General features: G+C 38.0%; 1 protein-coding gene across 2 annotated transcripts in view; it reads left to right on the top strand.

Annotated features, from left to right (window-relative positions):
* The window catches only part of srp68 (signal recognition particle 68), a 110,871-nt gene that overhangs the window by 89,297 nt on the left and 9,023 nt on the right, over nt 1-12,551 (top strand). For both annotated transcript variants that reach the window (XR_014031193.1, XM_081380286.1), the window contains exons 9-11: nt 3,030-3,128; nt 11,909-11,976; nt 12,081-12,234. Coding sequence is in view for 1 of the 2 variants with exons in the window: in XM_081380286.1 (XP_081236412.1) it covers nt 3,030-3,128; nt 11,909-11,976; nt 12,081-12,234 (321 nt within the window). In the remaining variant the exon portion in view is untranslated. The remainder of the gene's footprint in view (nt 1-3,029; nt 3,129-11,908; nt 11,977-12,080; nt 12,235-12,551) is intronic.

The following is a 12,551-nucleotide window of genomic DNA, read 5'->3' as shown; positions in this document are numbered from 1 at the left end:
TGATTGTCTTAATCGTGGTGGTTACATTACTGAACAAATATAACTTTCCATTTACTCTTAAAGAACACTTTCTTAAGAACACTTAGTCTTCACTGTATAAATTTAAATATAGATTAATCTTTGTAAAAGCAGTCTTGTTTTTTAACAGTGACAGACAGCAGCAGGAATATGTAGGCTGCTGTCCCTTTAAGACATTATGCACTGTTTAATTATAATTTTACACATCCAATTTATTTCTCTTTTATGTTCACTTTAAAACATAACCAACTGTTTACGAGAATACTTGTCGAGACGGGTATTTTGATGGTATGATAGGGATGGTTACCGAAACCCGGTGTTAAATGAGCCCCGGTGCTATATTATGAAAGACCGCAGTATCAATAAACTCCGATGCTATCGATTCTGCTGTTGGTACTGGAGAAATTAAGAAAATGCTCTTACTATTTGCTATATAGACGTTATCTTGCAAATTCTATCTTGCCGGCCATTTCTATATGCAATAATATTTAACTATTTGCCTGAGATGCATTTTTGCTATTTGTAATCCAGAAGAGACTGATCTCTCTCACGGAGCTACAGCGCACACAACACGAAAGCCCCTGCTTAATGAGTGATGATGGCCAAGAGAACTAAACAAAAGTTTAGTCTGGTCACACTTTAGGGCTGTGATATTTAATCTATTTTTATTTTCAATTTCGGCTTCCAAGGATTATAAAGTGAAAATACAAGTTAGAACTATTAAACTAGCCGTGTTCCATCTAGCGCTACTTCCTTCCCTTCACACCGGTGCGTTATTTCTCCCTAAAACCCAAACTTAACATCAAAATCTGTACAATCGGTGATTGTTGTAAAATGCAGTCTCTACTGTTGCTAAATTGTGGGACGTGTTTGATAAAAAGAGCTATTAAAAGCACAATAATCCACACAAGAGACTGTTTCCAACTTCTAGGTGGTTTGTGTGTGTGTGTGTGCGCTCTGAAACGGACAGCAACTACAAGCAAGTTATACTTTAGGCTTTGTGTGCGCATCTAAATGATTAAATACGCACAAAAATAGCCTGTCAAAATGACCAAATTGGAGAGTATTTACTTAAAGGGGTCATATAATGGTACATGCACTTTTACAAGTTGATTGGATGGATTTTTATCATTATATGATGGTTGTGTATAGGCACTGCCAAGACACATTTCAGTACAGTGTTTTTTTTTTTTTTATCTCATATGTTTTCCCCTCTCTCAAATCCGACGCCCCTCCCACGATTGTTGATTGACAGCAGCGTTTCAACACAGACCCGCCCTCGCTCGTGAGCCAGCTGTCTGTCATCATAGTCCGCGCAACAGCAATGCTTTCATGTTTGCGTGAATCATTTCACCAGGCTGCTTTATAAACGAGAACATTGAAAAAGGTATTAGCTCCTGTCTGAGTATGTGTTGTTTATGTGCCTAATGACTGTCATAGTCTAACAGACTGCTTATTTTTTAAACAGATCAGTTGTACCTAACACTGCATAGATAATGTTACGCATCACTGACAAGCCTACATTTACCGGAAAAAAAGTTTCATGACCATTAGCTGTAACATCAATCTGCCAATGAACTAACGTACGTTATACATCAGTAAACACATAGCGTTCGTATCTCACTACTCTACCCTGCCAGTACATACAAAGATAGATCAAAGTGACATTACGTTAACCAACCACTCAGAAAAGTCCTGTTTTCCAACTCCGGTTCAAATTGATACGGTTGCACAGTGTCCTCAGAGACTCCCGCTGCCATTCTTCAAAATATAACGTTACCCTCAACTGTTGTCAAGGCAACACTCCACGTGTGTTGTTGTGGCAAAACGCCCACAGAACAGAGGGGCGGGGTGAGCAAAGCTCATGCACTTAAATGGCGTGCTGAAAACAAAGCTGTTTTTGACCAGGTAAAATCAGTGTTTTCTTACAATACTAATGAGAATTTTTAAAGTATATTACAAACTTTTAATTTAGACCCTAAAGAATCATATTAGCTTGTACAAAAATGGCATTATATGACCCCTTTAAATACAGTGTCTTAAATGTGCATAAATAGTTGGGAAAAAATTTGTATTATTAGATCTGCATTTAGTCTTAAAGGGGCAGCAGTCTAATAAACCTGCTTACAATTGTGCCATTCATGTGAATCAAACAACAAAAGGCAAAGTGAAAATTACTCATCTTTTGAATGAAAAACTATAGATGTAATAAGCATTAATCTATCAATTTATACAGTGAAAACTCTGCAGTGTTATTTTACATTTGATTACTTGCATAAAAAATAACAAAGAACCGATAAGAATACCGTTAAAGTACCGGATCGATAGGCAGTTTTGGTAAGAGTAGTAATACCATTAAAACCTTAACCATACCCATCCCTAGTTATGGATATATAATGTGTTGTGTCTTATCTGTGCGCTATTTGAAATGTGGCTATGTATCTGCTCTCTATCTCTGTCGGAAACGTGTGCATGCTTTGAGTTTGTGCACAGGAAACATGCAAGTACCAAATTGTTTTCTTTTTTTGTGTCACTTGATTGGTTTAAAATCATACAAATATTTAAATCGGCAAGACTTAGAAACTGTGCAAACATGCAAATGATAAACTTTAACTTTATGATGGTAAAGTTTGCAGTTAAGACGCTTTTAAAACTACTGCAGTTAAAACTACAAAGCAATCTACTCATAGTAACTGCTATGTAACTATGACACTTGGCATTTGAGTTAAAAGGACAACTCTCTCTCTCTTAAGAGCATAGTTTACGAGTATCAATCCACAGTTTTGATCACTACTGGACTATCCTGTGCACTTAAGTTCAGGAAACCTTTCCCACCAAACCAAATGAACCTAAAATCACATGCACATGTCTGCACCAAAACCTTTAATGTAAAGACACTTTTATAGCTATAGAGCACATGCCATTTGAAAAAGATTTGATCACTGTACAGTTATGCACAAAATACACAGTGAATGCAGTATCCTGACTGTTTAGTCGCTTACTCTTCACAGGCAGATAATGAAGAAACAAAGGAACACCTATATGAAAGCCTGCTGGCAGAGTGTAGAGACACCATCCAGGCGGTCAGAGAGGAGATCAGGACTGATGTGGTGAGACGCACTACTGACACCTCCTACACTTCTCCAAGTGTGATTTGAGCAATAATAACTTGACTAAATGCATTGCATTTTCATTGTCTGATTGATGTATCAGTTTGTGTGTGTGTGTATATGGTAACATGATGCCCCCCTTAAGAACAATGTGGATTTACTTTTAAACTAACTTTTAGATATATGTTAAGCATTGTGCTGGATGATGATCATAATGTTTTATAGGAAAGAAATAGAAACATTTGCTAATTAAGAAATTACAAAATTTCAAATATTAAAAGAGTGGTAAGATGGCCCCCCTACCTGGGGTAAGAAGCTCCCACTGAATAAACTTTTAAAGAATGTATAAATTACTTTTGATTATAATTCTCATTCATATTTATATTTGTCATTAATGTAAAATACTAAATCAACAATTTGATCTAATTTTATTTTGACAATTTAGTTGAATAATGGAATAACAGATGACAGAAGCAGAATCCTAGTAAAAGAGATTTAACTGAAAGGTAAAATTATTCTGACTTCTCTACAAGCATATGAATGTTTACATATTTAATTGCCCATATTTTAATTGAAAATGTCATAATAGAAACACCATTAAATCATATTGATTTACCTCAATTCATTCATTAACCCATTCATTATTATAAGTGTTCAATTTAAAAATAACACAAGTAACATCATGCCTTCTGTGTCAAATCTGGGGGCATCTTACCCCAAGGATCTAATTTTATCTTTTTACCTTAAAATAAAAACTATACATTTTACTCCAAAAATCCAAAAACATTGTTCTACAAATCCATCATTAACAATTAGACACAAAAAACGTTGATATTCAACAATGTCATAGCTCACTATTTTCCACTGGCACAAAATTAGATCAATTAACCTCAAAACTGTTTCGACTAAATCTCACAAATGATGATATTCAGATGAAATGACAAAATTCAAAATAACTGTTTTTAAATAAAAATTCTGAGATGCGATTTTGTGCCATCTATGGTCAGGAGAAAAATTGTTGGGGGGGTCATTGTTGCCCCAGGGGCAAGATGGCCATTTTACCCTATGTTTGGAATTACATGGGCATTAAAATGGTTTATGGTTTATGCAGACACTACAGGTGTAAACAATGTTTTTTTAAAATTAAAAACATTCCAAAAGTTTTCTGCAATGGTTATATTTTGGGGTGAGGTTAGGAATAGAGAATATAAAATACTCAGAATAAAACAAATAATGGCTAAGGAAAACCATATATACAAGTGTGCAGGCCCGGAGTGGTCATCGGGAGAATTCCCGGCGGAAAGCGCAAGTCATAGTTCATTTTCAATGAGAGGCACACAACGGCAAATCGCAGGCGATTCTAGTAGCAGCGAAGACCATGCAAGCAGTGCTCGTACACCCGAAATTCCGTAGCTTACAGCTCTTTGCAGCGGTTATTATTATTATTATTATTATTATTATTATTATTATTATTAGGCCTATATAGCATTACGCACATCGTAAGATTAGCCACATGACTTCTACGTCCGCTTTCTCTCTAATTACACAAATTTACCATAGACTGTAAAAAATATGGACAAAGCGTCTGTGACGTCACCCATAGACTTTCTGAAGAACGGTTTAGCCGTTTATGGGGGGTATAGGCGCCGCCATCTTGGAAAATCTTGGGAAATCCTAACCCCGCCCACCTTCTGGCCAATCCATATATGGGTAAAGGACGCAAGTCCGGTTATTCTGCAAATGGAACAGCGCGCGTCACTCAGCTCGGTCTGCCACTCCGGGTATCTCTGTATGTATATTTTAGGCAACAATTAAACGAAATGTTATAAAACACCACACTAACTCTTTTCGTTTTCATTTAAAGAAATCTTAAACATTATAGCCACACAAATATGGTTCAGGCAACGCATATTGATTATATTCACCGCATATAACGTTAGCCTATTTATAACAAAACGAAATATAAAACACAACCCTGCCTCTTTTCGTTTAAATATAATATAAAAATATTAAACATTTTAATATGGTCCAGGCAATATGTGCATTTGTACTAAACAACAGATGTTGCAGTAAACAACATTACAGATCATCTTCGTTGTATTACATTTTAAAATGAGACAACTCAACCCAGTCTCTTTTTGTTAAATTTCAGTTTTATCAATATTTGCCATTATTAAAGTATAAGTAAAAGGTACAAGAAGCTATACAAATAAAGCAAACAATTCAGTCAAACATACAAAGTCAGCGCTCTAGTCTAACCATACAACGGTAAAGTTAAATAGCTTATAAAGTTATGAAACTTCACTTAGCCCTCAGCCAAAACGATTGGCCAGGGAACAAATTATAGATTCACGAGACCAAAAATCGCCCGTTAGATATACACAAGACGAATTATATCTCATGTTTAACCACTACAGAGACGCCAGAGTCAGCGGCAAACGTCAGAACGACTAGCCGAGGAAAGGCTGTTCCAGGCGGGGTACATGAGCGCCGAGCGCCCGGTGATCGTCTGGATCTCACAACCTGGATAAAATTTTAATAAATCTTTATAAAAAAACACAGATTTGAGCTTTAAACAACTACATTCTCGCCTGACAAACTCTTAAAACTACATTTCATGATACAAAAACAGTAGTATTATATTTCAACTGTATATTAAAAAATGCCGCTTCTTATGTTATCATTCTCCTTGGCGCAGCCTATGCTCGGTATCAGCTGTCAATCAAGCTGCCAATCAAAGTTAACCACGCCTTTATTTGTCATACATTTTATATCTAAATACGATCTAAACTAACGAGTTATAAAAAAATTCACCCCCTCACAGTTGTCAGGCACTCGGAACCTATCGAAAAATACAATAAAAGTCCATGGGACCAACCTGTAAAAACATGAATTTATGCTGAGAAAACGGACATTTTAACATGGGGTCTATGGACATTTGCTCCCTTTTGGGACCTGCCCCTAGCGGATTTTCGATGTATTGCAGTTTTTCGCACTTCCAGGTAGGCTTCATTTTTCAAACTAGAATGTTGCCGCTTGAAATTTACTTTGTATTTAAAGCAGTGCATCTGTTTATGCTATGCATTAAAGGTACAATAGGACATCTGGGAAAATGTTAATTTTAGCCTGATAGCACCTGCTGATCTTGGCCATTAAAATAACAACAAACACACACAATAGCACACAAAATGGTTGCAACTTTTTAGGCAGCTAGTGTTTTTTTTTTTTTCTTGTTTTTTTTTCAATCAATGTCTTTTTAATAATATAAACAATGCAGTAGACAAGGGCTATTCAATTCATTTGGAATTGGGGCCAGTTCATGAAACTGAGGCAAAATAAGGGGCCGGAGAATATGAGTAATAATGGTAACAAATAAAGAAATTACAGCAACAAACTGAAGGAATCAATATATTCTATTTTGTAAATGCAGAACAACATATGCACATTGTGATGCACTAAGACGCATAGGCCCAAGGCATTGTTACATTTAAATAGCAATACAATGTTGAAAAATCAGAGACACAGACAATTAAAGAATTGCAATTAACCAACAGAAAACATCCACTTAATTGCACATAACTGTACCAACACAACTTTACAGCTCGTTATCCTCAATTGATATCCTGGGAAATCCCAGACAACTTCCGGCAAATTTAGATTTGCTCTGAAAGTAGTCTGGCACAGAGCTCATTCAAGCCCATTTCTAATCCGGCGAAATCGCTGCACCAATCAGAAACATTGAGGCGGGCTTTACACAATGACGATCGCTCTGATTGGTTTTAGGTCTATCCAATTGCGCCCAGAGGCATTTGAGCGAAGTCTGTTGGTGAAGCGCAACTTTTATGCATTATTATTCAAATTGCAAACACATGAGAGGACAGTCTCCATGAAAGACCCACTGGCAGATGAACGTGCTACTACATTTCGATAAAGATGACGAAGTAGTCTGTCCCAAAGCTTGCCTACTTTTTTGCTACACATTCAAAAGTAAAAACCTTTTCTTCACAAAAAGACTACGGGCCCTATTTTAACGATCTGAAACGCAAGTCGCAAAGTGCAAGTAACTTTGTGGGCGGGTCTTGGCGCTGTTGCTATTTTCCCAGCGGGATAAATGACTCTTGCGCCACGCGCAAATCTAAAATGGGTTGGTCTGAAGTAGCTTCATTACTCATAGGTGTGGTTTGGGCGTAACGTGAAATAAACCAATCAGAGCGTCATCTCACATTCCCTTTAAGAGCAGGCGCGCTTGTTCTAAAGCGGATTCCTATTATAACGGCGGATTTGCCAGGCGCGCGCCAGAAGCGGTTCACAGCCAAGGAGAGCAACGCTCTCGTCAGGGACGTTGGGGATGGAGAAACCCACCCAAATTAACTTCGGTTAAAAAGGCGTATGATAATTTGGGTAAATGTGTAAGCTAGATGTATGCTTTTATAATAAATTGTCTATCTATCTATCTATCTATCTATCGTAATAATTTATGATTTGCAAAAATGAAAACTGCTGCTTCTGTGTAGATGAGAGAATCAAAGTGTATGCGCGTTGTGCACACGCTACATTGATTATGGCCAAGCATGCGCCCTTAAAATAGCTTATGAATAACATGCGCAACGCGCCACTGACTTTAAACTATTTTTTCCTGGTTAGTAGCGCAATTGTTTTCTAAACCTGCAAAATAGCATGAAGGAACGTTTGCGCCGGAACACGCCTCCTTTTTTGCGCTGAACCGCCCAGGGAGTGCAAGTTCATTCCCTAGTTTAGCGACGTGCTTCTGTGGAGGGAAAAGTGCGCTTTGCGCGGGTGCAAAATAGGAATGATACATGCGTCGGTGTACAAAGTCAATTGCGCTGGGTGCAAGATAGGGCCCTACATACTTTTATGGTGTAGTGTAACTTAGGCGAATTGGGACGCAGCATATGGCTTTACACGATGACGATCGCTCTGATTGGTTTTAGGTCTATCCAGTTGCGCCCAAAGGCATTTGAGCGACGTCCGTTGGTGACGCCCCTTTGGAAATGAGTTATTAATGAAGCTTTGCCAGACCATAACTCAGTTACTACTGAGAATGGTCTGGTTTTAACCAGGCTACTCAATTGACAATGAGTAAATAAATTTCAGTGTTAAAAGTAAAGAGGGAAATAATTCTCAGAAACATCAAACTGTCCCCCTTCTCCACTGCCTAATACAGAAATGCAGCTAAATGGTAACTGAATACAACTCACACTTTTTTCCTTCTAAAAAAATAAAATAGACTGCCCCATAAATCCACACATGGACTACTACTGTACTCACTTTTGTCCATTTTGAACATAAATCAGACACCTAACAATCAGTCTAGGTCAGCCATATCACATATATTTAAGATTGAGTGACAGGCAACATCAAATGTATCTCCACCAACAAAAATAAAACCAAAGTGCATAGTGTGGTACAGAATAGAATTAAAACAACATAACAATGCATGGTATTTTATCAAGGAAATGTATTTCAAATAGCATCACTCAGTTTAGGTGAGCCATATCAGTTGTTTAGAATTTCATTAATTTAACTAACAAATATCTTAAATTCCAAGTGCACCAACAAAAATAAAATCAAAGTGCATTGTATGGTACAGAATAGAATTATAACAACATAACAGTGCATGGCACTTTATCAAGGCAAAACCTTTCAAACTGCATTCAACAATAATACCACATCAAGAAAAACATTAAGTGCATAATATGGTGTGAATAACATGTTAATTGCATCATACTGTTCAAAATAGTTTGCCAACATTTGCCATCTAATGAGAGAAATGGCATTTTTTTGACTTGGCAAGAGCAGTGCATAATAAGGCAGGTGTATATGTTGTCAGGGCAATGCGCAAGCAGTGTTGAAGATGCTGGTCAGTGAGGCATGCCTGTATGCGGTTGTGAGTTTTAATGGCATTCATGTGTGAGAATGACGACTCACAAGTGTATGTTGAGCCAAACATTGTCAGAAGAAAAAGTGCAAGACCCCTTGAATGGGGAAATTTCTCTCGGCTGACTTCATGGGTCCAGAATTTTTCAAAACCTGCCTGCAGCAAAGACTGTCGCAAGTCATCTGACGACTGAATGTCAATGAGTTCCAGTTGTAAAGACCCCTCATCCAATGACGATACCAGCTCCTTCCCTTTCAATGCAAAGTCTGCCTCAACATTCACACAGAACGGGTCCTTCACAAATCTCATCACTTCACCTGGAGATGCTAAAATCCTCAAACCTAGTGGAAAAGTTGTTTTTCAATGAGTCGATAAACCCTGACATCACCTCTGTAATTTGCAGGCCAGATTTCCTCAATGTTGGGAAGTGGAGCATCTTGCCAGGACAAAGATCAGCAGAGAAGAGTGAGAGCTTTCTTTGAAAAGCATGAAGTTTCTCCACAAGTTCTGCGACTGTTTTATCTCTGCCCTGCAACTCCATGTTGAGTTGGTTCAAATGTTGGAAAACGTCGCTCAAAAAGCAAACAGCGGCATTAAACTCATCATTTTCCATCAGAGACAGAAACTTGCCAGCTTTTTTTAATTTTGAAGACCGGAGAAACACCAGAATCACAAAGTTCACAAAAACGTTTCAAAGCGTTACCTTTGCTAAGCCATCTAATGTCATTGTGAATGAGCAAATCTTTATATTCAGGAGACATGTCAGTCAACAGCTTGTCGAAAAGGCGGTGCTGTAAACTGGAGGTACAACGGATGAAGTTTATAATTGCCATAACAGAGTCCATGGTCTCTTTTAACTCACCACTGAGCTTGGCACACAGGAGGCTTTGGTGGATGAGGCAATGCAGAGAGCGCATAGAGGCACAGCTGTGCAACATCACTGTTATCAGTCGACTCATCCACAGCCAAAGACATCACCTCAGCCTTCCTCAGCTTGTCCAAAAGCCTCTTGAAAAACGTCCGATGCAAGGGACTCGACTCTCCTCATATTTGACGTGTCAGAAACTGGAATTTGCTGGATCGAATCAGTAATGTTTTTTCGGGTTTTCTCATCTGTTACCACCTCCTCAATGGATGCCAGCATACACTCCTTGACTGTCTCTGAGTCTGTAAACGGGTTTTTCTTTTTGCCCAATATCCATGCCACTCGTAACGATGTCGCAGTTGCTTTCTCTTGATCCGTACAGGCCCGAAACAAAATGCGACGTCTTCTCATAACAAGATACTGTATAAGCCCTGTTAACTTTTGCCTCCGAGCAGCAGAGCCCGGTGGAAAAGTAGCATCAAAGTTAGCATGCGTTGTCTTGAAATGCCTTCTCAAATTATACTCCTTGCACACGGCGAGGCACTCATTGCAGATTAAGCACACAGGATTCGCATCAACGACAATAAACGCATATTTCTCTGTCCATTCATTGTTGAACTGCCTGTTCTCTGAGTCAACTTTTCTTTTTTTTAAAAGTAGAGAGAGACATTTTTTCTTGTTTGCCAAGCTTCGTGCTTGGCTTGAAAGAAAATAAGCGTTTAGAACGCGCCACTACAGCGCGTCGCGACTGGGCGATTTTGATTGGTCATGTAGGCTACATATACTACCTGTTTTGTCACCATGGTTTAAGGGGTGCATACTGCCTCATACTGCACAAAAAAATGTACAATTAACCATAGTCATGCGCTGTATGAGACTTCCCATGTGTAATAACTACATTCAGTGGAGTAACTTTGTTTTAAAAAATGGGTGGGACATTGCTAACATTATGCTAAATCATAAATCAGATGTATACAATAACATTACGATGTCCAGCAATCGATTTAAATAGTACATTGGGTTTAATTTGTCGTTTAATGAGGTCTAATATATATTGTTAGTGGCAAGAATTTTCACGTGAATAAATACATATTTAAATGGTCCAGTGGCAGAACTTTTGCCAAGCATGTCAGAGGATCTGGGTTCTAATCCGCACTCAAATAGTTTTTTTTTTTTTTTTTTTTTTTTCTCATCAAAACCGATTATGTGGTTGAATATCAGGCAGGGACACATTTGTGTGCATTTTGTTTTGTAATTTCACCGGAACGAATAGAAAGTCTCCACAATGGATTGAAGCGCGCGTCCGAGTGAAGACTGTCACTGTGCTCGAGCCACAAGAGAATACGGTATCCGCGCCACTGATCGCCGCGGCAACGAGCACTTTGATCACTTGATTTCAAAAACAACACATTTCAGTGATCGCCTCTTATTTAACAACGAACAAAATTAATGCTCTGCAAGTTCACTGGAGATTTTTTATTTATTTGTATTGGTACATTCGTGCGGCGAGATGTTTCAAAAGTGGTAGGGACAATATCGACCACGCCTATTCACTCCAAGGGCCGGTACAAAATCCCTCAGGGGCCAGACCCGCATATAGAAGTTCTATTACACTGCAAATATTAATGCAGTTCCAATGTTTTGACATCACACTTTTTTCTGACTTGATTGCATAAACTTAAGATATGACCTGTTTACATTAATACCTCATTAGAATAGGCTTTTCAATAGTGGATTTGATTTTTACTTGTGCATCCCCATCTTACCATCTTTGCTCTTAAACACAGCACAACAGACTATAAACAAGACCATTTAAATTTTATTTGAGAGAATCCCACATCAATGTAAAAAATAAAAATAAAAAATTATATTGTGAAACAATTTTCTGTCCATTATAAAACTGTGGCTGGAAGCCACAATCTAGTTAATTAATCAAAACACTGACATCTCAAACCTAAACCTAAAAAAACATGTCTTTTTTTTACGTACAACATAAAACATTTTTTGCCTCAACAGAAGCAGCGAGAAAGAGCTACAGAAGGTGCTGAGAGTGGCAGAGTGTCTAATCTGCAATACCTGCACAGGTGAGTATGATGGCTGCACAAGTTAATTTGACAGCTGATGAAAAACATACTTTTCTGTGATGCTTGACAGTCATGCATGCCTGTATTTATACATATGCATGCAGCTACCTGACATATATCAAGCTGTGGACTTTGGTGAAGAGGAATGAGAGCATGGCTCATGCGCTTCAAGCTAAATTGAAGGAGCCACAGACTGATGAGAACAAAAGAGGACCACGACCACAGGATCTTATACGACTCTATGACATCATCCTACAGGTTCAGAGATCACACATTCTTCATACATGTAAACATTTGATAACTATTTATATTACAGAGTACTTGTTACATGTATTTTCTATTTAAGTGTACAATAAAATAATTGTATTTTTATTTAATACTAATTTTGTATTTTTAATTGGGTGAGTATGATTGATGTTGAGACTGAGGAGGAAGTAATCTGAGGTGTGCAGCGGAGTGACCAGTGTATGGTCAGTGGAGCAGTAGCACGTGTAAATAAGGTCTAATTGGTTACCTGATTTGGGAGTAGCCACAGTAGATACTCGTTTGAGGTTGAATGAGGCAAGCAGAGTGTG

The sequence above is a fragment of the Scardinius erythrophthalmus genome, assembly GCF_964197995.2.
Source record: "Scardinius erythrophthalmus genome assembly, chromosome: 12".
Classification (NCBI taxonomy): Eukaryota; Metazoa; Chordata; class Actinopteri; order Cypriniformes; family Leuciscidae; genus Scardinius; species Scardinius erythrophthalmus.
Note: the sequence above shows the minus strand (reverse complement) of the source record. Positions and strands in the feature narration are given on the sequence as shown.